Below are 27,803 nucleotides of genomic sequence, written 5' to 3' on the forward strand. Positions count from 1 at the left end.
GCTCCTGTGGAAGTAACAATTACTCTGGGGAAGGGATTGCCTACCATCCTAGTCTTCTAGAATCAGATCCAGGCCATTAGTGGGCATGCTTCTTTGGGAAACTGAAGGGAGTGAGTGTTTATTGAGGAGCATAGTGACCTGGTAGAAGCTATTCTTAAGGATGGACCTAGACAGTATGGATTAGAGTGGGAAGAAATATGTGGCAGGAATATTAGTTAGGTAGTCATTGCAGTTGTTTCTATGAAAAATAGAAAGGGTTCTTGAACTAAGGGGGTGGCTGTGTGGTGACTGAGAAGGGGACTGATGCAAGAGATTTTGTGGAAGTAGAAATGGTAAGATTTTGCAACTAATTAGTTATGTGGGGTGAAACAGAGTGAGAAGTTGAGGGAAATGCCAAGGTTGTGAAGCTGGAAGACTAGAAAAGATGGTGATAACCTCCACAGAAATAGTCAAGTTCAGGAGAAGGATAGATTTGGGAAAAAGAGAATAAGCTTTGTTTTGAACATGTTGAGTTTGACATGTCTCTGTGATTTACAGTCTGAGAAGTCCACTTGGCAATTAGTGATACAAGTTTAGGGGAGAGACTTGGACAGGAAATGTAGATCTGTTCATCTATATAGAGATGATAATTAGACCCCTAAAAGTTGATGAGGTCAGCGAGAGGAAGAGTATAGAGAGAGGAAAGAAGAGGACCCAGGACAGAGCCTTGAGGAGCACCCAAGTTAGGGTGCATAATATGGATGTTGAGCCAGCAAAAGAGAGAGAAGGAATAGCCAGATAGGTAATAGGAAAACAGGGTGAGATCAGTGTCATGAAAACCCAGAGAAGAGAGTGTCCAAAAGGAGGTGGTAGTCAAAAATGTCAAATGCAGCTGGGGCTAGAAGGATTAGGACTTAGAAAAGATCATCTAAGTTGGCAATTAAGAGATTATTGGTAAGTTTGAAGAAAGCAAGCTCAATTGAGTGATGAGTTTGGAAGCCCAAACTCTGTTCATTTCTCAAGAGGTTGAGAAATGAATGAGCAGAGATAAAGTAGAGGCAGTAAGAGTAGAGAGATATCCTCTTGTAGAAATAATAAACAATCACTTGCATTTATATAGTTTTAAGATATGCAAAGTGATTTACAAATTTGATCTCATTTTATCCTCACAATAACCCTAACAGGTTGGTGCTATATTATTATCCCCATTTTATAGTTGAGGAAACTGAGACACAGAGAGGTTAAGTGACTTGCTCAGGGTCACACCACTAGTAAATGTCTGAGGCCAGATTTGAACGCAGGCATTCCTGAGTCCATCACTCTTATCAACTGCACATAACTTATAGGAGTTTGGTGTGGGTGTGGGTGTGTGTGTGTATTAAATCAGTAAATCGACAAGGAAATGCCTACTATGAAACAATTCCCACTCACAAGAAATTTAAATTCTAATCAAGGAGCCAATAAGTACATATAAAACAAACATAAACATACATAGCATAATTTTGAAGTTTACAAATATCTATGTGTATAAAGGTATATTAGGTATGTAGCTATATAGTACTTAAATACAGGGTGATTTAGAGATGAGGGCATTAGAAGCTGGGGACATTTACAAAGCTTCATGAGGAAGATGGTGTTTGAGTTTCATATTAAAGGAAGGGAGAGACTGAGGCAGAGGAAAGGAGAGACTGTCCCCTGGGAATGTGGGAGAAACAGGACAAAGGCACCGTGATGGAAGATGGATTTTTGTATAGGAGGAACAGAGAAGCCCATTTTGTAGCTAGACCGCAGAGTGTCATGTGGGAGGGACGTCCGTTGAAGCTAAAAGATAGACCGAGCCAGGTTGTGAAGAACTTTCAGCCAACCATGGCAGATTCCAGTTTATCCCAAGGCAATAGGAAACCTGTGAAACTGCAGTTTGTTGAGTAGGGGAGTGATATGAGCAAATCTGTGCTCAAGGAAAGAAAAAGAAAAAGTGGAGGGAAGAAGTAGATGAGTGTTGGAGGGGTGGCTCTAACACCCTCTGGCATCCTTAGTTCAGGTTCAGTGTTGGGGCAAAATGAGGCACTCTTAAGTCACTGAACATTTAACAAAGGAGGTTTATTTTCCTCAAATACATCAAAATACACAACAGAGATGCAGTGGTCCTTAGCTTCTCTGGATGTGGTCCCCATGTTCTCCATCTGGAAACACATATGATTAGGAGATCATTATGGTATGGTACTCAAGAGGTCTTAGGCACTTACCAGGTTTGAGAGGCTGTGGCTGGAACTTTATGCTCCTAGATCACCAGGAAGCCACCTCTGGAAAGCTGAGGCTAATTAGGTCCAGGAGGAAGCTTTATCTTTTTTTTTTTCTTTTTAAGGTGGAAACCCATTTTGGGGTGGGAGGGAAGAAGGGAAATGTGTTCCTATAACAATAGGCTATTGGCTTGAGAGAATGGGAAGGATAACTTCTTTGTGTGTTAGGTGGATTAATTACTGGGGAGAGGTGTGCATGTTTGCAGGAAGCAGGGAAAAAGTAAATAGGAAGAGATTGATGAAGGGGAGGGATGACTACAGACAACAGTCTGTTGGCAGAAAAAGGAAGGTATGGGATCAAGTTGGCAAGCAGAGAGGTGAGTTTTGGTGAGAAGGGCTACCTCTTTATCTGAGATTAAATGAAGGAGGAGAGAAGAGGGGTGATGTCAAAGGGTTTTGAGGTACAAAGTAGGGAGTCAGAGGGAGCTCATGGCACCAGGCCGAATTTTCTCAGTAAAGTAGGAGAGAATATCTTCTGATGAGGAGGACAATTTATAATGATGTAAGAAAAAAGTTTGCTACTGGTGCTTTTTAGCTTCAGAATTGGCCTGAGGGTTAACTCATTTAAGTTCCTTGAGCATAATAGGAGCTGAGTAAAGATTTGTTTAATTTGAATTGCATTTGATTTCCTTGAATTCCTGCCATAATTGGGCCCTTTGTATTTACTTTGCCATAAGAAATTTGACAAAGACACAACCCAGTGTTCCACAAGCCCAATGCCCTATCTCTGATGATGGTGCTAAGAGGCAGAGTGGTAGTTGTCATCCTCAGAGGATAGTGACCTGAACATTACTAATTTTATAGGGAAACACTTTTTAACCTCTATAAATGTCTGCAACAGATGTGGTTTTAGTGACTGAATTAATAGGTAGAATAAATAAACACCAACATACAGGTGTTACCTTTGAGGGGATTGGTTGAATTAGGGCACTGCTTGTTCTGTTGTTCCTTTTCCAGATGGGTCCCTTCCAATACGAAGCTGCCTGGTTCACCTAGTGGGAAATCAAAACCTACCCAACCAGTGTAACAGCTGTGGGAAAGAATAGCTGTATTGATGTGTCCCAGGCAAGTGCAATCCTCCCTTCTGCTCTTCTCCTCACAGCTGAAGTCTACATTGGAATTGGCAAGCCTGCAGAAGCAACAGCCTGTACCCAGGAAGCGGCTAACCTCTTTCCAATGTCTCACAATGTCCTCTACATGCGAGGCCAAGTCTCCGAACTCCGAGGAAACATTGATGAAGCCAGACGTTGGTATGAAGAAGCCTTATCCATCAGTCCCACTCATGTGAAGAGCATGCAGAGATTGGTAAGTCACAAATATGAACCAGTCACTCCATTGTTGAATTGGCATTCATCTTAGAATTCCAATTCATTGAGAGGCTTTGAGCTTTGGGTCCCTTCCCCCCATTCAAAGAAATGCCAACCTAAAAGTAAGTGATTTCAGTTTGCTAGCAGCTTGGGTAGACTGTGTTAGAAGCCACAGTGTTGTCAAATGCATATAAGTTTGAAACTTTAACCGACAGGTTAGAGAGATAAAGAAGTGCTTGTTCTCAAAATTTCTGTGCTGTTGCTTTACTTTTGAGGAATTTGTAACACTTTTGTTGCCATATGGTAGCTATTCTGGAGAATTTCCTGGGCAATTAGGTCCACATCTTAAGTACACCAAGGCAGCTATCTTGTCTCATACCATTCAGTTTCTTAAATCTTTGACAAGTGAGTGATAACATCCTAGAAGAGATGAACAATGCCATTCACAGTACAGTTACTTTTCCCTCTTCACTGTGGACGTGAGATTGTGGGTTATGATGATCTGGTGTGGACTTTTTGCCACCTAAGAATTACCAGGGTTAAAGGTAAGTAGGCAGTCTGGAAAGAAGCCAGTTTGCACGTTGTTCATGAGTTTGTTGCCAATGACATGCTTAGACTGTGCTCTTCTGGGAATTTGAACCATAGGTGAAGGATAGCTTCACTGGGCCCACTGCCTTCCTCTCTGAAACTTCAGTAGTTAATTTGGGAACCTGATTCTATGGGGAATTATCCACCACTCTGTCATGTCCACAACATATGTCATAATTTTTGATGGTTTAGGTAATGATTACTACCAGGCAGGGGCAATAGATTGAATTAACTTTGTAGGTTCCTTGGAAAAGTCACTTGACCTCTCTCATCTTTAGTTTTTTCATCTATAGAATGAGGATTAATAAAATACTACCTATGTCAAAGGGTTTTTGGTAGAAAGGTGCTTTGAAACTTTATGAAATTCTGAAATTGAACCTAGTCAGCGAGTTAATAAGAATTACTGATATGCCCAAAAGTCAGAGTAATTTTTGGGGGGAAAAAGTGTATGTGGTTGTGTAAGCATGTACATATATGCACACATATGTATGTTATACACATTTATATGCACACAAATATATAGATAGATAGATACAGATATAAATATATGCCATTTTGTGAAAATATATTATTCTTTCACTTAATGTGCATGCCAGGTTCAGAGGTCAGAATCTGTATTTCTCTTCTAACATCTCTGACTTTTTCCAATATAAGGTAAAGGAGTTCCATAATATTACTTAGGTGCCTTTCATGTCACCAACTCACTGGAACTTATCAGTTAACATCCCTCCTAGCCCCTACTAGTTGTTTTTGTGTTCTGACAGTCAGTCAGAAGCTCTGCTGGTATGGTAGAAAGAACACTGGTTTGGTAATCAGGAGACAGGTTTTGAGTCCTTACTGTGACACATATTGCAGCATCATATATTTAGAATTAAAAGGGATATGAGAGGTTTTCTAATCTAGCCTCCCTGATTTTACAGATGAAGAAACAGAGGCCCAGAGAGTTAAATGACTTGCCACATAGGCCACATAGGTGGTAAATGGCAGAAATAGAATTTGAACCCAGTTCCTTTGAGTTCAAATCCTGTTCTCCTTTCAGTATACGTAGCACATAGGTCATTTTGGATAATTACCTTTGGTCCCTAGTTTGGTCCCTAGTTTCTCGTCTCCAAAAGGAGAAGATTAAACTTGATGACCTTTAAGATCTCTGCCATCTCTAAAACCTTATGATTCTATATATAATAATGAAATACTTTCACCAAAGGAACTTACAAAACTTTACAGCTTTCATTATTTTGTTAATTTTCATTGTACTTTAAAGTGATCAATATTTTCTTCCATTTTTAAAATGGGAAAACTTAGGCAAAACAAGAATTTTTTTAAAATCAAAATTGTATGATATCATCTTTCTCATCTTTTAAACCTCCCTTTAGATATCTCTGTTGCTTTATAAGTAATTTCACATAATACTATTACAAATCTGTTTGATTAAAAATATTAGGTGACTTAATTTTTGTCTCACTATCATAAGGGGAATTCTTATAAAGCCCTTTAAGATATTGCTGCTATCATTAGAGCATTCAGAACAGCTATAATCAGCTTCTTGTACCCAGCCTTTTTATTCAAAAGGATAAGTGAGTTTCTGCCTAGGTACTTATGAATTATTCAGAGAAGTATTTCTCATACATCCCTAAGGGGAACACATGAGACAAAAGATCAAATAGGAGAATCGCACAGGGAAAGTTTTATGTTTCACCTTTGCAGCTTTTCGAGACATATGAGCTCCCCGACAAATGCCAAAAGCTTCATTTTCTGGCAGAAGCAGGAGGCAGACCCAAAACAGGAAAGCTGTGTCTAACAGACTATACAGATCATCGTTTGGGGATTTTCCTTCTGAGTCTATTGGAAATTAGTGGCTTTAATTTTGGGGTGCTCTCCAGACTATGTAAGGTACTAGTTCTCAGATTTTGCCCAGTAGAAGAAAGAACTAACTTTTTTCAAGACATTCCCCCACCATGTTTCCCTGTGCTTTTTGGCTTAGCCATCTTGAGATGTCCAAGAGCTAACTGAATTGTAGTTAAATTTAGTCCCATGACACTGTGAGCTCTTTGAATATTTATTGCATTTGAGAAAGATTTTGAAATGTACGATTTCTTACTTTCAGAGACCTCTGCCTAGGACTCTAATATAAAACTTGAAGGGTTGCATGGAAATTTTTTTCTTGGTTGATTTGTAAATAAGGAAAGATAGGTTATATCCTCCCCTGATTTAGGCCCAGGAGAGTATTTGCAATACAGTCCCCAGAGTTCTGAGAGGAGGAAAGCCTCCCTCCACTGTGTAGCCAACAATAAGTCTGTTAACAAGGAGTGTTTAATTCACCCCGCTTCTACCAGTAGTCTTTGTGATTGAGAAATACTTGGAGCATAAATGACCTCAAGGGGAAATTGGGCTCATCAGAGCATATATTGCTGAGCTTCCACCTTCTGGTCCCTTATCCTTGCCCCTCTCTGATAGCTTGGAGCATGCATGGAATCTGTATTGTTTCTGTGTATGGTAGTTCAAGGAAACGGGAAAGAAGAGACACAAAGGGCACCCCAAATATTGGGATGGCCTTTAGGGTATGATGTAGAGAATAATTAAACATAAGTCATTGTAATCAGTCAGTGATCCCAAGGAATTCCTAGTAGTATCTGACAGAAACCTGGGGTCCAGCAGAACAAAATTAAAAATAAGGATTTAGCACATAAAGGGAAACTAGGAAACTGGTGAGAGGATGGAAGGTGGGGACAGGATACCCCTTAAGGGCAAGGCTGCATATGAGAAGGTACAGCTGTCTGGAGAATGACTTGATGTGGGAAAGAAATAAGCATGGCCAGGCCCTCTCATGAAATGCCCATCTAAGATAGCCAGGGACCCTCCAAGCAGGAGAGCAAGATTCAGTTCAGAAGGAGCTCTCTTTGTATGTGTACTGTGAAAAGCATTCACTTGCGATCTTAGGTAAAACAAGTATGTGAAAATATGGAATGAGCTTAGTCTCTAGTTGCAAAGTACACTATATATGAAATATAAACATTTGTATGAATGTAAATGTTTCATCATGTCATGAAAACTGATTTTAATGAAGACAAGTCTTACAAATGCTCTTGACTTGAAATAAGGAATGTAAACAGAACCCTAAATCATTAAGTGGTTAATTATTCTCTTTGGCTGTAATATTAACTGATATTTGGTCTTTTGCCTTGGTATCTGTTTGATTGCAGAGGAGGAAACAGAAAGAGAGAGCTATCAATTTGATAAAACAGTATCTATAGTGTTTGGAAGGGACAAGGCAGAGCGATTAAAAAAAAAAGAGGGTAGGAAATTAGTGCCTGATAATATACAGCAACCAGATTTTTCCCCCTCGTAGGAAATCTGTAGACATGTCTTAGTTTATTTTGCATAAATATGTAAATATACAAAATTTGCATGTTGTGTCTTAAAACCTCTATCTCTAAGAACATGATAGTAATTAGTAAAATACAGAGCAACTACATAGAGCAAACTCATTCTGATTTACAGGGGGTGGGGGTGGAATGTGACTAACAGTGGTCTGAGTCGAGACGAGGACAGCTTCCTCGGGCTGTTTTTCCTGAACCCAGCCCATTTGCTTAGTATAGCCAGACAGAATGACCAGAATGTCTCTGCAAAGTTGGGAACATCTGGTAGTCCTATGATAAGTCAGTACTGGCTTTTAAAGAAAATTTGTGAGATCATATGGTGAAGGAAGAGCAAGAGATTTCAGGAGAGACTTCAGTGTGGAGAAGAGCCAGGAAGGTTGTGTGTATGGGAGCTGATAAGAGAAGAATAATAGCAAGGGGAAAAGTAGAAATAAGGGAAGAATGTGTAAATTTATTCTAGAAGTCAGTATGATGCCCAGCATTCTTGGAATGCCCATGACAGATTAAGAATAGGAAGGAAAAAGGAACAGATGGTTGAAGTAAGCCTGTGTCTGGTGGGACAGATGACACCTGGGGAAGTAAAGGTAGCCAGAACAGGAGCTTTTGGAATTCAGCATCATGACTTTAGAGTACCAGGAGGGTTGTGGGGGTCAAGGACAGAGAGGTATAAATGGACAGAAGAGTAATGCAGCTGAAAAGCGTGAGGATTCAGTGAGCTGAATAAAGGTCCTAAACAAAAGAATGAGGGGAATTGGGGAGGAGATGACACATAGATGGAAAAACTAAGAGACAAATGCAGTAGAGGAACGTAAGGAAAATGAGAATTAGACAATGTCAGTGTTATTTCTATTATTTCTAATAGATAAAATTGAGAGAGTAAAGTTACTGAGCTGTCAAAGTTCCCAGGGCAGCCTGTAGACTGAACTGAAACAGGAAGACCAGCATTCAAAGGAAAACAAGAGTTTAGAAGTAGTAACTTCTAGTGGAAATGGAAATAGAAGAAAAATTAAGAGAGAAAAAGAAATAATCAGAAATGAACAGGTTAACATTGAATGATTTGTAAAAGTGAATGTGGTTCATGAGGGCAGCTTGCATTATTTCTGTATGTAAGAGTGCTTTGGGGCCCTTTTAATACTGAGATGAGAAGACATGGCTGTATACCTTCAGGCTAAAGGGTCTGTGATTTGGTTCTATTAGTATTTTTTATTTTCCCTAATCTTGTTTTCTGTCTTTACTTTGTAGTAAAATATCATTGTGATGTATCTCTAATAATACCAATGGAGGGTAATGTGATAAATGTTATTAACATTCTAAGAAGATTAAGCTTGCTGTTGGCAAATTTCTGGAGAAAAGACTAGCTGAGTAGTTGAAGAAAACAATTGATTATGAAATATCAAATGGTATCCTTGTGGTATACTGGTAGTGAATTTGAAAGGAGAACATTAAAATACATTGTATGGTAGGGTACATCTTACAGATTTTTTTCTCATTTAATTCATTTAACAGTTTGAACGGTTGATCTAGAAAGAATCATGAAAGCACAACCAAATAGGTACTTCCCTAGAAAAAGTGAAGGGCCCTTGACAATTTTCAAAATTCAATTTCAAAGAGAGATCTAAAGTTGAAGTTATCTTTCAGTTGACTTCTAGTTGCAAGGCCTTGTTTACTTTGTGAAAGTTCTTCCCCTGTTACTTACAGATAAACCTAAATGTAGTAGGAGAGTTGAAACAGAACAATAGAGGCAAATTGTTGCTTAACTGAGCCTACCTTGCATCAGACTGCTGAACTCCAAAGCTTTGTTAATTCTTTTTGCCGCTCTCCTCTCCTTCCTTTTCTTCCCTTTCCTTTTTATTTATACAAAAAAGTCCATCTGTTTAATTTTCCTCTAGAGCATTTAGTTAGGATTCTTAGGCAAAATTGCTTGTGTCTGGTTTTTCTGTAGTTGGCACAGTGTTTTCCAGTTTGTTTTCTGTTGGTGAAAAGAAGCACCATAAAACCAATGGAGAGCTTTCAGAGAGCACATCAAGGGAATGTTTCCTTGAACGTCTCTCCAGATTCTACTCATCATAATGGTGAGAGAGCCAGTATCGCACCTCAAAGTACAGACACAAGCAGTGATTGAGATGAGAGGAAAATGCTAATGCTTGAGGTATTCTGCCAGTCTTAAAAAGACTGTCATTAATCCCTTCTGTTACATACTGTGATTAAAACACAGACATAATGAAAGTGATGATGTATGATTGAGACACCTTTTTGCTTTGAAATGCTGATAGAATTAGATTGCTTTTATCTAGAATGTAACTATTTTTTTTGTACATAGTAATAGAGAATGACGGCTGGAAAATAAAACTGGAACATGGTTCAGGAGACAAGGTCTGATTGGTCACTTTGAGTGGAAGAGGACTGGACTAGGTGATGGAAGGCCTGGGTTCAAGTCTGTTGCTCGCCGGCCTTCTGAACTTAGACAAAGCACTTAACCTTTCTGATCCTTTGTTTCCTCATTAGTAAAATGGGAATAATGATTCACATTGTAGTAGGGGACATACTCTGTAGACTGTGAAGTGATATGCCACTGCAAGCTGTCATTATCATTTGAAGCCTCCCCACCAAAGGGCTTGCAGCCTTATGATCAGTTTTTTCAGTCAAAACAACTCTTGAAGAACATCAGCTAAGGTGTAGAGGGGTTTCTAGTCTGCCGCAGTGGGGGGAGCCTCCGCACTGATGGAGATAACTGTCCTTGAACTATTGAAGCGTTATTTAACTTCATTCATGAGTGTCAAAATGATGATATGTACAATAAGGGAAAGTGTTTTTTCCTCTTCAGCTGTATAAGACACTGTAGATGACCAACCTTAGTCTATATTTGTATGGTTATTGTTATTGATAATGTAATGCTAAATTTGAAAATGCATAGACCCTAATTTCTTCAGTTCTTTTTTTAAAAAAACTTATTGCAAATGTTGGTGAATATTCCTAATGTGAGATTAAAATGAGTGGTATGCCAGGGTAGTTGTTTATACTGATAGTCTCGAGATCGTATATCTTTCATTTTCTCTCCTGAATAATTCTCTTTAACTGGATGCCTTTGACACTGTATTTTCATTACCCTCTACAGCTTAGTGTATTCTTGAGATTGCTTAAGATTTGAGATCCACAGTGCCCTTTTCTCCCAAGAAGCTCAAAACTTTGACATCTGCTATCTGATTCCACCTCTTTTCTCACTATATGAGGTTCAATGAGGGAAATGTTGTTCTGTAATGAATATCCCTTCCATGGGCGTGTGCAGGCAAAGGACTGATGACTGATTTTCCGAGACATTGAAGAGATTTCTGCATTGAATGGGAAGCCCTGTTAGGTGATCTGTAAATTCCCTTCCAACTTTCATGGCCTTCCTCTCATTCAGCTTAGTTCAGTGAATACTTTTGGATGCCAGGATAGTGACTTTCAAACTTCAATAATTTCTTTGTGGGTATGATGGAAACAACCTGCATCTTTTTGGTAATGAATAGATAGCAAATTCTCAAGACTGATAGGGACTTGAAATCCAATAGTCGTAACACACAGTTAAAAGTTTTTGAAGTCAGAAAACCTGGATTAGAGTCTTAGTTCTGCACCAGGCAGATCAGTTAATTTCTCTGAGCCTCAGTTTCCTCATCCATAAAACAGGGATAACAATACCAGTTCACAAGGTTTTTGTGATGGTCAAATGAAATTCAGTCTGTAAATCATGCTGTAAATGCCATTTATTATTGTTGCCTTCTGATCTATGGTCATCATTTTTTATTTGTCACAGGATATGAAATGAGTACATGGTATAAGGTCATTGACCTCAGCAGGTGAAACTAGAAGCAGTGGGTGGAAGAGGCCCCATGGTGCGGTGGGAAGATGACTGCACTTAGATTTAGAGCACCTGGATTCAGATCCAGACTGTGAGAGAGTCAGACTAGAAGTAGTCCAAGACTAGCTCTACATTTCTGAACCTAAGTTGTAATGAGGAAAATTTAGATTTAATGTAAGAAAGAACTGGCTAACATATTAGAGCTATCCAAAATTAGACTGTGTTGCCTCAAAAAGAAATGGGTTTCCTTTCACTGGTAGTCTCCAAGCACAGGTGAGATGTCTAGTTGTTGACTGTGTTGTGGGAGGGGGTGGGTTGGACTCTGTGGCCTTTGAGGTGCCTTTCAAGTAACTCTTAGGGAAGGGAGGAAGCATTTGCGAAGTACCTGCTGTGGGTCAGTCACTATGCTTAACACTTTTTACTTTAATTTAGAGATCCCTTTCAAACTCTAAAATTCTGTGACTTGATAAGCTTAAATAAATTTCCATTTGCAGTGATACTCAGTGCTTTAAACCTATAGCCTGAGTAACTGAACTTAAAAGTGCACAGGAATTTGATGATTAGACAGACCCCTACAGCTTCAACAAAGAATTCTTTCTTGCCTAACAAAGAGGAAGAGCTGAACTCTGAACGCATGCAAGGTGGCTTTCCACCTTACTACTGGGCAGAGGCAAGGACAAGTCCCATTGCTGAGCAGTGTACCCTGAGGGAGAGAGAAGAGGCATCATGTGCCAGCCAAGTTAAATCACCGTTGCTGTGACCCTCAGATCCCAGTGGAGACAGCCCAGGACCCTTCAGCCAAGAACCTTGGGAATAGCATTGCTTCCCAAACCACCAGACCTGTTTCCAGCCCACAGCCATTATTGAGGAGATTGGGGAGAAGAGGCCCATGTTCCTCATCACCACCAGCAATAGTTTCTAACCAGATGCCACAATAGACAGATAGACAGACAGAGGAGTCCCAGACCACTGGTGCTACTTCTAGCCCAGTCCTCATGGCTGTCATCCAGGAAGCAAATCCTGTGGAGAAAGGGCCAGCTGTCCCTACCACTGGCCAACCAGCTGCCACCCATAGTGGAGGCAAGCTACCCAAGCTGAAGCAGCTAGGTTCCCTGGGGAAGACAGAGTGCAGTGTATGCCAGGAAAGTCAGACCACCACCACCTTGACCACCCTCTCCCCTCAGATCCTGATAGGAGTAGCCTAGGACCCTGAATCCAAAAGTCTTGGGAGCAGTATTGATTCCAGTGCTGTGATGGAAGCAACCCATGGAGAGGTTACAGCCTGGCAACCCCTTCCACGGGGGCTACAGCCATAGCTACTGAAGACCCAGAAAGGAAAGTGCTTGTCACCACAGTCAGGTGGTTCAACATTAAAAACTGAAGACATTTAACAGTGACATTAAAGCAGCGTCATGACCATCTGCTTTGCCTCTGTACCTTAGGACCCTGGGACTTCTCCTTCTGACTTAGAACTGAAATGTTCCATATATGAGTTCTCCCTCCGTGAGAGTTGGATTGCTTTTCTATTTGGATTTCCAGCACTAAGCACAGCACTTTGCACATAGCAGGCAATGCTTCATTCATTCTCCCCTTAACAGGAGAGTCTAGTAGGGAGATGGGGATGGGGACTGGATCCATATTTTCATTGGTAAAGAGATCTCCGATGTAAGGAGTCTCCCTTTTATTCTTTTATTTTTTTTATTTATTTTATTTTTATTTTTATTTTTATTTTTTTTAGTGAGGCATTTGGGGTTAAGTGACTTGCCCAGAGTCACACAGCTAGGAAGTATTATGTGTTTGAGGCCAGATTTCAACTCAGGTCCTCCTGACTCCAGGGCTGGTGTGCCACCTAGCTGCCCCAAGTCTCCCTTTTATTAATACAAGTAGAATCCTTTCTGCACTTCATTGTCTCAAAGAGTTGACTTGTGCCTATGAGAGGAGGGTGGGGAGGTGGAGGGAGGAAGGGAGGAATGGGGAGATAGGAGAAGTGGGAAGACCTATTAGAAGGCTCCTACAATCATCCAAGGAAAATCCCGGGAGAAAAGTAGATACTGACTGAGTAGGAAGATGTTAGAAGACTTCATGGAAGAGCTAACATTTGAGTTGGACCTTATAAAAGATGGATAAGAATTCAGCAATTTAAGAGGATGAAGGAAGCATTCAAAACAGACTAGACTAAACAAAGCAATGAAGTCAGGAAAATTTGAACTATGTCTGAGTTACCTGGTTTAGCTACATCATAAAGTTGTGTGATGAGGAATCGATTGTGAAGAGCCCTGAATGCCAGGCAAAGAAATCTGAACTTTATTTGAGAGGCACTAAGGAGCCACTGAAGACCTGTAACAAATTGAACTTAACTCAGATATCTATGGCACTTTAAATTTCGTAAAGCATTTCCCCCACAATAATGCTGTTGACGTTAGTAGTATGAGTGCTATCTCCTTTTTACAAATAAGGAAACTGAGGCTTCTAGCCCCTATAGGTAATAAATGTTAAATCCAGGAGGAAAACTTTGGTTTCCTAAGGTAAAATTCAGTGGTCTTTTCACCACAACTTGCTGCAAAGGAATGAAGTAACCAAATTGATGCATAAGAAAATTAATGTGGAAGCTTTTATAACTACAGTGGAACAGGGAGATAGTGGAAGTGGGAAAACCTATTAGGAGGCTTCTACAATAGTTCAGCTATGTCCAGAGGGCCCGTACCATAAAGCAAGGGTTCTTAACCTGGGGTCTGTCAACTTTATAAAAAAAAGTTTTTTTATGATTTCATTTTTTTATTTTTATTTTTAATTTTATAATTTCATTATAATTTCATAAAAATTTATAATTTTTATAATTTCAATACAATCAGTTTCCTGATTATATTATATGATTATATTATATATAAGTATTATATGTAAATATATATGATTGTATTATATATAAATACATATAAAATATGTATTTATTTTATGCATTTAAAAACATTCAGAGTGTAGGGGTCCATAGACTTCACTATTCTCCTAAAGGGGACAATGACACACAAAAATTGAAAAAAAAAATCGTATTATAGAGAAATGAATGTCTCTGAGAAATATTTTGGAGATGGAATCAGTAAGAGTTGGTAACTGACTGAAAGGGAAAAAATGAGTTAGAATGAAGGGGTAAAGATAAGATGAAGATTTTGAACATGGAAAATCAGACTGGTACTCCCAGCAGCAATTGTGAGGTCCAAAGGAGGAGTCCTTCAGGAGGAATGATAAGAAGTTGAATTTTGGGCATTTTGAGTTTAAGGATTCTTTCAGTAGTTTTCCTCAGTCGCATCTGTAGCTTCAACATTAGTTTCATAGAATATCTGCTAACAACCCATTGAGAATTTCTTGAGAGAAAGAGAATAAAAAAGATCAGAGGATCTCTTGATGACTATCATTTATCAGTGTCTTATCTAAACTTTTTTTTGAAATCTCCCTCAGTGTTTAGCACAATATTCTACATACAGTAATTGTTTAGTGGATGTTTACTGAATTGAAGAAAAATCCCAGGGTCTTTAGGAGTGGGCTCTGGGATATTTGTCAGTTCAGCTTTTGATTGATCCCATCAGACCAAAAGAAATAGAAACGAATCAGATGATGTGCTTCAGGATGATGTAGCATTTTAAATGCCAAGCTGTAGCAACAAGGGAGGAAGCCTGCTGGCTCCTGTCTTCCTTGGCTGCAGAGTTAGAATGCATTGTAAAAGGGACACTCAGTGCAAAGATTTATGTGCAGTTGACGCAGATGTTACTCTTTTTATTTGTGCCTCTCCTGTTTAGAAATAGCCTGAGAATTGAAAAGGACCTCAAATGTTATCTATTCCAACCTCCTTTCTTCTGTAGCAAACTTGTCCCTGAACATTCTGGGTGATAATGACCTTTGGCATCAGGTCTTGGCTTAGAATAGGAACTGGACCTGTGATTTCATTGGTCGAGGGACTGCTTGGTGAGGAAACGTCCTCTACCCATGTAGGTCATTACCACCCCCTCTTCCGAGTGACCTGGAGCACTGAGATGTCAAGAGATTTGTCCAGGGTCATTACCACTAGTATGTGTCAGTGGTAGGACTTGTACCCAGGTTTTTCTGGCTCTGAGACTAGCTCTCTATCCACTGTGCCATGCTTTTTCTCATGAGGCTCAGGCTCAGGCTTCAAAATAATTTCCTTTGTAACTCTAACAGACTTAAAAGGTTTGTGCATTTAATTCAGTAATACTATATACAAGAAAATTAAAGCCTGTCTATGCCTGTGTTTTGTGTTAGTGGCTTCTCTTCCTAGGGCCATGCCTTTTTCTTTTAACTTGGTTTTTCACATGCCACCTAACATAGGTCTCTGCATACAGTTGGCACCTACTAAATTTTTGTTGAATTCTTCTCCCTTTCTGTTGTTGGGCAGATCTAGTTGTTAAAAAGTTTTTCTAGTATTGAGACTAAAATCTGTCTCTCTGGAACTTCAACCCATTGGTTCTTGTTTGCTGTCCCTGGTGATAAAGAAAGTCACTAAGCCCAGGGACCAGGCAAACAAATACAGTACAATACAAAACAATACCAACATCTTCTTAGGTGACTATATATGTAATAGTTTTTTTTTCAACAGCTGTACCTCTGTGATGTGAGATACAAGAGAGATATTCTTTGTACCAAATCTTGCTCTCTCTAATAAGGTTCCGGGGAATTTTGGTTCACATGAATTTTATGTTTGATTAATAGCAGTCACCATTCATTTTCTAAAACAGCAAAGAATATTGATTATATGACCATCTGGCTTAGGTTATAAGATTCTAGAACAAGGGTTGAGGGCCATAGTTTGTCGACCTTTGTTCTAGAAGTTTGGAGCCAAATTGTTGTACTCATTTTGTGCAGTGCCTACCTGCTCCAATTCAATTCAATAAATTATTAGTCACTATCTACCATATTCAAGACCTTCTGCTTTGTGTTTGGAGAGATAGGAAGATAAATTAAAAAAAAACACATTCCTTTCTCTGAAGGAGCTTACAGCCTTTTGGGGAGAGAATGAAACGTGCATTTATTAAGCATCTATTATGTACCCCAGGTACTGTGAAAAGCACTTAGAAATGCTGTCTCATTTGATCTTCACAGCAACTCTGAGAGGTAGGCTATTATTTTTCCTGTTTTACAACTCTAGGAGGTAGGCTACTATTTTTCCCATTTTACAATCAAGAAGATTGAGGCAAACAGAGATTAAGTGACTGGCCCAGGATCATGTAGTTAGTAAGTGTCTTGTGGTTGAATTTTAATTTGGTTTTCTTTATTTACAGACCCAGAAATCCATCCATTGTGCCACTTTGCTACTTCTAAGATAAGACATGTACACAACTGCAATTTAAAAGAGTGTAGTTAAGCAGAGAGGGGAAGTACAGAAAAGGTTCTGTGACAAAACCAGAGAGAGAGAAGTTGTAGGTGGTGGGATGGAAAGTAGCTTTATGAAAGACCTTGTCGTGTGGCCTTGAAGGAAGAGGAGAAATTAGTAGGTGGAAGTGGATTGAGGGCATTTCAAGAGTAAGGTTTGATGTGCGTAAGGGACAAAGGTAGAAAAGGTTGGCAGTATTTTGGGATCAGCATCATTCAAGTTTGGGTGGAGAAGAAGGCAAGCTGCCTAATACATGCATTTTGTGCATAGAACAAAATGAAGGTCAGTAAGAAACACAGACAAACAGGATAGTTTTTGGAGATAAGATTTTGAATTCCTTATATGCTGAAAGAGAAAAGCAAACTGTTTAAAATACAGATTCTTGGTTTCACGTACAGCTTTCTTTTTCTGTTATGCTTTATATATGGGGATGCTCATCTTATTGGGTGTTGAGTTCAAAATTTTTTAAAATGGGGGAAAAAATGTATTTTGTTAGTGAAAATATCTGTTATCCTACCAAAGGAGAATTCTTCTGCTGTACATATAAACATACTCATTCTTCATGAAATGAGAATTTTGAAAAAGAATGAGTCAAAGTTTGATATACAGATTATCTGGGGCAGTTTTTTTTTAAAGAAGTATTTCACAAAGTTTTACTTTCTTGATTTGGGGAACATAAACCACAAATCATACTTTCATGTCTCCCCTTTAATTTTGTTTGGGGAATATTCCTTGATACCAGCAAAGTAGATAGTTTGTGGGATGGAAATTTAGAATTTAGAGGAGAAATGACTTCTAATCGCAAGTAAGGTTCAATCTCCTTCTGTCAAGATGTGGTGTATGCTCAAGCTGGAGTCAAAAAAACTTGGATTCAGGTGTAGACATTGACATTTAACTAGTAGCATGATGACAAATAAATTATTTAAACTCTCTGTACCTTAATTTTCTCAACAGTAACATGGGATTAATAATAAACATTTATTAAGTGCCTACTATGTTCCAGGTACTGTGCTAAGTACTGGGGATACAAAAAGAGGCAAAGGACATTCTTACCCTTGGGGAGCTTACAGTCGAATGGAGGAGACATGTAAACAAATATATACAAAACAAGCTATATACAGGATTTTGTTGTTCAGTCATTTTAGTTGCATCTGACTTTTTGTGACCCCATTTTGTGTTTTCTTGGCAAAGATACTGGAATGGTTTGCCATTTCCTTCTTTAGCTCGTTTTATAGATGAGGAAACTAAGGCAAACAGGGTTAAGTGACTTGCCCAGGGTCACACAGCTAGTTAAGTGTCTGAAACTGGATTTGAACTCAGGAAGATGAGTTTTCCTGACTTCAGGCCTGGTGCTGTATCTACTGGGCCACCTAGCTGGTAAATAGGAAATAATTGATAGAGGGAGGGCATTGGAATTAAGAGCTGTTGGGAAAGGCTTCCTCTAAAAGGTGGAATTTTAGTCGAGAGTTAAAGGAAACCAGGAAGGTGTCAGAGCAGAGTCAGAGTGGTGGAGGAGAGTGTTCCAGGCAAGAGAGACAACCAAAGAGATTGCCCAGAGCCAAGAAACGTAATGTCTTGTTTGTGAAATAGCCAAGGAAGCTAGTGGCCAGTGTCGCTAGATTAGATTGGTGAGAAGACTGGAAAGGTAGAAGGGGACTAGGTAATGAAGGACTTTAAATACCAAACAGAGTATTTTGTGTTTGCTCCTGAAGGCGATAAGACACCACCCAAATTTACTGAACTGGGGAGTACCAGGATTGGGGCAGGGGTGGACCTTAGGAGAATCACTTTAGTGACTGAAAGGTTGATTGGAAAGGTTAGAGACTTATGGTAGACAGATCCACCAGTGGGCTGTTGCAACAATCCAGGCCCAAGGTGATGAGGGCCTGCACTAGAGTGGGGCCAGTGTCAGAGGAGAGGAGAAGGAGGCATATTTGAAAGGCATTACAAGGATAAAATTAGCAGGCCTTGACAACAGAATGGATATGGGGGTGTGAGAGATAGTGAGGAATCTAGAATGGCTCCCCAGTTGTGAGCCTGAGGCCCTGCGAGGATGGTGTTGCCCTCTACAGCAATATGGAAGGTAGGTGGGGGAGAGGGTTTAAGGGGAAAGATAATGAGTTTCATTTTGGACATCATGAGTTTAAAATGTCTACTGGTTATTCAGTTTGAGATGTCTGAAAGGCAGTTGGTGATGTGAGATTGGAGGTTAGCAGAGAGATGGAGATTGGGACAGGATAGGTAGATTTGCAAATCATCAGCGTAGAGATAGTAATTAAATCCATGGGAGCTGATGAGATCAAGTGAAGTACTATAGAGGGAGAAAAGAAGAGGGCTCAGGACAGAACCCTGAAGGACACCTGTGATTAGGGGGTGTGATCTAGATGAGGATTCAGCAGAGGAGACAGGAGTGGTAAGATCGGGAGGAGAACCAGGAGAGTGGTGACTCAAAAACGTAGAGAGAACAGAGGATCGAGGAGGAGAGAGTGATCAACAGTGTCAAAGGCCGCAAAGAGGTCAAGTTGAATGAGAATTGAGAAAACACTATTGGATTTGGCAATTAATAGATTATTAGCAACTTTGCAGTGGAATAATAAAGTCAGAAGCTAGATTGTAAGGGGTTAAGAAGAAAATGGAAGGAGAGGCATCTGTTATAGATGGACTTTTCAAGGAGTTTAGCTACAAAGAAGAAGAGATCTAGGATGATAGTGGGGATGGAAGGATCAAGTTAGGGCTTTTTCAGTATAGGGGAGATATGTGAGTATTTGTAGACAATAGGAAATGAGCCTGTGGGGGGTGGGGAGAGAGAGAGAGATTGAGATTGAAAATAAGTGAGAGTAGGGATGATGGAGGGGGCAGTCTCTTGAAGGAGAGGGGATGGAATGGGATCACTTGAACAAGTTGAGGGTAGGAATAAGGATGTGAGACAAGGGTGAAGGAGAAGGTAGTTGCAGAAGGCATCTTAGTGATAGGAGATGCAAAAGGGAGAAAAATTTGGAACTCAAAATCTTATAAAAAATGAATGTTGAAAACTATCTTTACATGTAATTGGAAAACATAAAATACTTTTTATAAAAATAAATAAAAGGGCAATAAAACAGATAATGTTAAAAAGGACTTATATGAAAGATAATGGATGTAAAAACACTTTTAATTGGAAAAGTTCTTTACAGAAGTGGTGAATAATTGTTATTATTATAATATAGAAAAAGCAGGTAAATTCCTTCTGAACTTAATATGAGGGAGTAGTGCCACTGGCCTGGACTCTAAAGTCCCTTCTGACCCTCAAGTTCTAGGACTCTACAGCCTCCTTCATGGAGTTCAGGATGGCCTTTCTGTAGGAGATCAACTCTAAGTGATGTGTTATAAAGGGCTGAGCAGTGGCGCATAGGAGAGGGGATGAGGCAAGAAAGGGAGACAGAGTAGGCCAGTTTGAATATATGTTTTTAATTTTGCCAAGGCAAACAGTAAGATTTTGCAACCAGATAAGTTTGAACCAGATTGAGTCCCATGGTCAAGAATTTAATCTTGATCAGGAGCCATTGGAGAACCCTGAAAGTGGACTCTAGTCCACAAGCACCCCTTTGCTTCTGCTTAAGGAAAAATACATTCCATATTTGTTTCTGTTTTCTGTTTTGTAATCTTCAGCAACTAATTATAGGTAGCATGGTTGAATTTCCTATTAGTAATTATAGCTGTATGATTATTTTAAATGTGACATACTGTATTCAAACTACTTATTCTTAGAAATTCTGGTGCTTTCTTTCTATGCCATTTGACATGTCTTTTCATTGGCTTTCTGTTTCACAGCAATTACTTGGCTTGTTTTTTGTTGTCATGAGATGATTATCACTGAGTTTTCTACAATATCTCAGAAGATTCTCCTCCAATTCTTCCTTCTTAAAGTCTCTTATAGAGATTAGTCCCATAGTTATCTCTCTGAATTTCTAGTGTTATTCTTTCTACCACTGATGTGAGATCTTCTCTGCCTGTCCTCCAAAAGGAAAGGTAGGACTGACTTTCGACTAGCCTTAAACATAGGAAAGTGGGTGTTCATTTTTTTTTTCTTTCTCTCTGGCTGCAGAAGACTGAAAATGGATCATCACCATTGTGTGGCTGGCCACATACCATCTTTCCACCTACTAATTTCCAAGTCATTTGGTGCTGGCTAAAAAACTTAAATGTTGAACACTGAGGGACTGGCCTTTTATGTATCCTTTCTTCCTTGTGTGTTCTAGGACACACCTCCTGGCTTAGTTTTTTCTTTTTTTTTCCAAGTTAAGTCTAAAAATTTGATATATATACCACCAAAGTTATCTCTCCTGGGAGACAGCATCCAGTTCAATACTCTACACAATCAATTAAAGAGGTATACAAAAACAAGTTCTGATCCTAATTTCTTTTTATACCTTTTTCATACCTCCATTTTCCTAAATGCATTATTGGATTTACCTGTCTGTCTTTCGGTCTGTTTATTTCATTCATTTATTCATTTAGCTTTTAATATATGTAATGTCTTTGAATAATAGTAACAAACTTTCTGCTCAGACCTCACATAGGTCTTTGATTTTGCACCTCTCCAGTGCCCAATATTATGAGTATTTGTCATACCTCTACTGGTCTGTAAGTTCTACTTTAATGTAAACTAACTTTCTCCAATTTTTTAACCAGCACTACCCCTCACGGCAAATGTTCTCCCAGGTTCTAGGACACAGTGTTTTACACATAGTAGGTACTTAATAAATGTGGAATTGAGTTGAGCTTAATTAAATTGAATTTCAGTACACTGTGCTCAGGGGAGATTCAAAAGATAAGTAAGATATAACGATTACTTTATAGAACTAGATAAAATAATGACAAAATTTCTCTAAAGGAATACAAGGTTAAGAATTTCAAGGGAATTATTTAAAAAATGTAGAAAGGAAGGAGACATAGCAGATCTTAAACCATTACAAAGCAGTAATATTAAAAATTATTTGGTACTTGTTAAAAAATACAAAATGTGATCAGTGGAACCAATTAGGTACACATATCTCAGAAGTAAGTCAGCATAGTAGCACAGTGTTTAATAAACCCACAGACATTTACTACTGGAGTAAGGTCTTAACTCTCCCAGATGTTCAGTTGAAGTTGCTGTTTGGCAAAACCTGCTGGGAAAACTGAAAAGCAGTATGGCAAAAATGAGCATTTGATCAACATTTCATACTATATATTACAATAAATCACAATAAAAATCCAAATGAATACATGATCTAACTGTAAAAAGGTTGCATTGTAAACAGATTAGAGGAGAATGGAAAGAGATGCCTTTCACAGTTATGGATAAGGGAAGAGTTTTTGACCAAATGGGATAGAGATGAACACAAAAGATAAAATGGACAATTCTTATTAAATTAAATTAAGAAGTTTTTGCACAAACAAAATCAGTCCAGTTCAAATTTTAAGGTAAAACTATTGGGAAAATTTTTTGCAGTAAATTTCTCTGATGTACATCTGCTATGTAAGAGATATAGAGAACTGATACAAATATTTAAGAAAAAGAATTATTCCCCAGTAGATCAATAGTTAAAGGAATCCAAGCTATCAGTGATAGGAGGGGGTAAAGTGTTCCAGATCCATAATAATAAAAGAAATACACATAAAAACTGCACGTGAGGTTCTACCTCATGTCCATCAGATTGGCAAAGATGACAGAAGAAGATAATAGCAATTGTTGGACAGGCACACTCCTTCGCTGATGATGCTTTGAATTTGTCTAACCATTTTGGAAGTAGGTGCCTGTAAAATAGAGAATGGCTGAACAAGTTATGGTATATCATTGTAATGAAATATTATTGTGCTGTAAGAAATAACAAAAGGGGTGGATTCAGAGAAACCTGGGAAGAGTTGTATGAACTGAGACAGAATGAAGTAAGCAGAACCAAAACAGTTTATACATTTACTACATTATTGGAAAGTAAAACAATTTTGAATCAATCAATCAGAAATATTTATTAAGTGATTACTATGTGCCAGGCACTGTGTTAAGCTCTAGCGATATAGATAGAGGCAAAAAATACTCCCTGCCCTCAAGGAGTTCACTATCTAATGAGGGAGACAACAAACAAATATATACTAAGCAAACTATATAAAGGATAAATAGGATGTAATTTACCAGGGGAAGGCACTGGAATTAAGAGGGGTTGAGAAAGGCTTCCTGTAGAAGATGGAAATTCATTTGGTACTTAAAGAAAGCCAGGGAGGTTAGTAGTTGGAGCAAAAGACAGACAGCCTTCCAGGGATGGGGGACATCCATAGAAAATGCTGAGAGATATAAGAATTCTGATCAATGTAATGACCCATTACAGTTCCAAAAGACTGATTATGAAACATGCTTCCCACCTCTTGGCAGAGGGAAGATAGAGCAGAAATACAGAATGAGACATACATTTTCAGACACAACCAATGTCTGAATTTGTTTGGCTAGACTATAATTTGTTACAGTGGTGACCTTTTATTTGCGTGTGAATATGAGCATAGTTAAGTCAGAGAGGAGATGTGGAAAGAGAATGGGGTAATGAGAAGTGATAGCAATGTTAAAAAAAAAAGGAAAGGAAAAAATATTAATAAAACATTTAAAAAATACACAGAAGGAAGCAGAAGGAAGTTTAGAAGGGGATACTGACAAGCCAGAGTAACTGTTGGTACTATCATGTTAACTTTAATATATATGTGATGAAAAAAATCTGTATAATAGAGATTCAGTTTTCATATACAATCTTCGTTTTCTTTTCTTTGTAGTTGGAAATATTCGTGTTTATCAAGTTTATAATAAAAAAGAAAATTTTAAAGTAAGACATGGCTGAGTTTAGAAAAGTAAAAAGTGCTGCAGATCTTCATGCAGGAGGTCATATTTGAGCTGGACTTTGAGTTTTCACTCTTCCTCCAGAGCTGGGTATTTGGCTCTCACCCCTTCTCTCCTTGGCCCATGGCCAGAAGAGCCTCATACTTCCTAGTATCTTTCGGCTCACAGCCATCTCTGCACTGCAGTGGTAATCAGGGTCATGCATGGCTTACTGATATCAGCACTGAATTATGAGTGAAGGCAAGAGGCCAGGGAACTTGAGGTATAGCATTTGTCATTAACCTCTTGTGTCTATGAGAGATGAAGGGGAAAGATTGAAGAAGGAGAAGAGAGCAAAATTGAAGAGAACAGATCAGAGAAAAAATTTAATTAGTCAGATTGTTAGAATTATGAAAAGTCCATTCTCTGTTTCAAAGTGCTTAGCCCAGTGCCCTGGATCCAGGAGCCATTTAGAGATTATTTGACAATGGTGAATCCTTTCAGCTATAATGATAGTAGGCATATTTTTCTGTAGAACTTTTCCCTGTTATCTCCCCTGCCCCCAACTTGTATATGGTCTGTCCTGCAAGCATGTTGATGTGCTTCTCACCCAAGCATCACCTTTGCCAGAAACATGTGGGCCTCAAAACCTCCTTTCTTGAGGTTTTGAATTTTTTAAGAAAATGAGCCATAATTTTCTTGTCAGCATTGTTTCCATGGGTTTTCCTTGGCTTCCTTTAGGCTAGATTGACTGACTGATCATGAGCATCTCCTTTACCTCCTTCAAAATGTCTGATATCCTAGGATTCAGAGTATGAGATCTCAGAGAACAACGAATCCAACTATCATTTTGTAAGGAAACTGACTTGGTCAAGCTTACACAGGTAGCGAGTGCAGAGCTCTCATCTGACCCCAGCTCCTTTTGCTCTACCTCTGGGCTCTTTGTACTCTGGCACACTGCTCCACATTCTTTCTCTCTCCCTCTCTGTTAATCATTCTGATTCTTAGATAATTAAAACACATTTAGAGTTTGTTTTGTTTTTGTTTTTACCATTCCATCGTGTCAGCGTAGTCATCACCAACAAATAACAGGTAAGTACCCAAGCCTGTTCTAAGCTGTGTATTTTGTTCTTGGGTTCAGAGTAGTGAAAGAACTCTCACTTGACATCCAGTCTTTCTTAAATGGATTGTGGGCTGCCTGGATTGGAGTGGTTCAAGCAGAGGTTGGTTGTCCATTCGGGGACGATGTAGGAGGGTTTCATCTGCTGGTTAGGGGACTGGATTGGATGACCTTCCAGGTCCCTTCCATATCTGGAGATTTTGTGTTTCAACCTGTAAGAATGTAGAAGAAAAGAGCTCAGTAATGCCAGTGATTGTTTCTGAAAGAATTAACAACCCCAACAATAACCACCAAACAACTCCACACACCAGAAATGTATCTAGGTTTGCTAAGATTTAAGCAGTTTGGTTACAACCGTAATTTAAACACTTGTAGATGTCTCAGAAAATTAAGAAGAAATGAGACATTCACTGAAGACTAGGTTTATGCAATGATAGTCACATATATGGAATTTTATTGAATCCCAGACTCTCAGAGCTGGAAGCTTTCTCAGAGGCCCAAACTATCTGAGCATGAATTCTTATTACATCATCCCTAGCCAATGGTCATCCATTGAAGACTTCCAGTTGATGGGAAACTCAGTGCCTTGGATGCAGCCTGTTTCAGTTTTGTGTAGTTATACTTGTTTAAAAAAAAAAAAAGGTTTTCCTTACATCACACCAAGATCTGTCCCTTTGCAATTTCTTTTCACCTATTCCTCTGAGTTATACCCTCTGAGGCACCAGGCAGAAGAAGTCAAAAACCTCTTCCACTTGACAGACCACCAAATACTTGGAGATGGTGATCATTTCCCCCTTTAATCACCAGGCTAAAGGTCCCCAGTTGCTTTACACTGAGACCCAGAGAGATCATTTGATAGTTTGTCTTCTGAGCTGGAGAAGAGCATGTTCACATCCCAAAATGTAGCAACATTTACCCAAACTTCCTTGTATGTCGTGGGAGTATCTAGCATTCAAGTAAATATATAGGGTCAAATAGAACTTAAAGTCAAATGAGAAATCCCTGCAGGACTCTCAGAACACACCAGAAGCAAAGCCTGCTATTTCCCAAGGACAACATGAGTTTTTCATATCTAGTTATAACTGACTCCTAATTAGAACTCCCACAACTTACTATATTCTTTCTTTGCCTCCCAGCATCTTTTAGAAAGGTGAAAAACCTTTCTCTTTGGTATGATTAAAGAAATCACTTCACAATCTCACTCTTCCAACCACCAACATCCCCAACCCCCACCCTTTTGTTCATGAGAACAGTGCAGTGCATACACATCAGAGCCCAAGGAAATTGGCTTTGCTAAATAATCACTCCAAGAAAATTGCAGAAGGCAGAAAAGGCTCTTGTCCTTCTTTTCCCTAGTGTTCCAGGTTTATCTCTGCCATTTTAAAGATACCTTAAGCTATCCTTAATATAGTCTTGCTTTTCTCCTAGGAAAGAGTGGTCTATCCACACCGCATTAAAACATAGTTTTCCTGTTGATCCAATCAACTCATAGAATATCAGTTGACAGTTTGATGATAGATCAACCTGGAGTATTTTGTCAATCTATATATATATATATATTTTTTTTTAAATTAAATCTTTGTTACTTTACTGAAGTCTTCTTCTGATTTCTCATCATAGTTTGAATACGACCCTGGTTCTGAAAGATTACACCAACTAAGTGTAGCCTCTGGCAGGTTTTACTAAGTTGACAAAGCTGTGATGGACCATGTTTCTATTTGTTGAGGACCAGCCTATCCATAATTCATAACGTCACTTCACCAGAGGGTTGGCCATGAAAAGATGAACATTTTCAGCTACAGCAACTCAAAAAAGTGTCTAAGCATGCAAGGTTGGGATTAGCATTAGTGGATTCATGGAAGCATGGATCCTTAGAATTTAAGTATCTTTTTCAGTATCACTTTTGTGTATTGTTTATTTAATTTTATTGTAATTATTTTATATATTATATAATTATATATTTGTATATATTATGTAGCATAATATATTATTATATAATATAATTTATAATTAAATTTAGTTCATTTAATCATTCAACAAGTCTTTACTAACTTAAATGTTTATTAAGTTACTACAGTGTGCAACATGCAGGCACAATACTGTACAAAGTTTAGATAAGATAGGACTCCTTCCCTTGTGGAATGTAGAATTAACTAGAGTAATAAGACATACTTGCTAATAATTCCAGTGCACAATATTACGTGATAAATGTGATATTGAGGGGTGCAAAACAAAATTCTATGTGAAGTAGAAGGAGCATTCTTTTTAAATAATAGTATCTTTTGTTTTGTATCACTTTCATTTCTTTATCTCTTTCTTCTTCCCAAAGTTTCATCCCTCATAACAAAGAATTTTTACGTGCAGTATTGCACAATCATAGCCCCTCATTTCTGCAATGAAGGATGGGAGGTTCATTTTCACAGGTCTTAGGAATATAGGATCATAAATGGTAGTTTGATAGGATCTTAAAAGCCATCTAGTCCAACTGCTTCATTTTGCAGATGAGGAACAGAGTTACAAAACTAGTAAATTTTTGAGGAGAATTTGAACTTTGGGCTTCCCTACTCCAAACGTAGTATTCTGTTTTCTATCAGTGGTGTCAAACTCAAATAGAAATGGGGGTCATTAAATGGTACATAAGGATCCTAGTCGGCCCCATATTGACTTAGAAAACCACATATGAACATGTTCTACTCATGTATTTATTTTGTAAATATTTCCCTATTACATTTTAATATGGTTTGGGCTGCTCCCAGGAGTGTTGCAGACTCTCTGGTTTACACCTCTGCTCTTTCTTTGGGGTCAAGCTTGGTCATTATAATCTTACAACATTTATTTTCAGTTTTGTGGTTGCTGTTCTTGCCATTTTACATTATTGTATTCATGTTTATTGTTTTCTTGTCTCTACTTACCTCACTTTCCATTAGTTCATAAGTTTTCTGTTGCTTTTCTGTATTTATCGTAATTGTTGTTTCTTAGAGGGCAATAATATTTTGTTACATTCATGTACCATAATTTGTTTAGCCATTTCCTCAATGTTGGGGGTGTGTGTGTGTGTGTGTGTGTGTGTGTGTGTGTGTGTGTGTGTGTG

General features: G+C 38.6%; 1 protein-coding gene across 4 annotated transcripts in view; it reads left to right on the forward strand.

Moving 5' to 3' along the window:
* Positions 1 to 27,803, forward strand: part of TTC7B (tetratricopeptide repeat domain 7B) — a 313,914-nt gene that overhangs the window by 239,336 nt on the left and 46,775 nt on the right. For 3 of the 4 annotated variants that reach the window (XM_027844965.1, XM_027844966.1, XM_027844968.1), the window contains one exon: positions 3,382 to 3,584. In XM_027844965.1, the coding sequence (XP_027700766.1) occupies positions 3,382 to 3,584 (203 nt within the window). The other variant, XM_027844967.1, reaches the window with a different exon arrangement.

This window comes from Vombatus ursinus, unplaced genomic scaffold, assembly GCF_900497805.2.
Source record: "Vombatus ursinus unplaced genomic scaffold, bare-nosed wombat genome assembly UNPS02014945.1, whole genome shotgun sequence".
NCBI lineage: Eukaryota > Metazoa > Chordata > Mammalia > Diprotodontia > Vombatidae > Vombatus > Vombatus ursinus.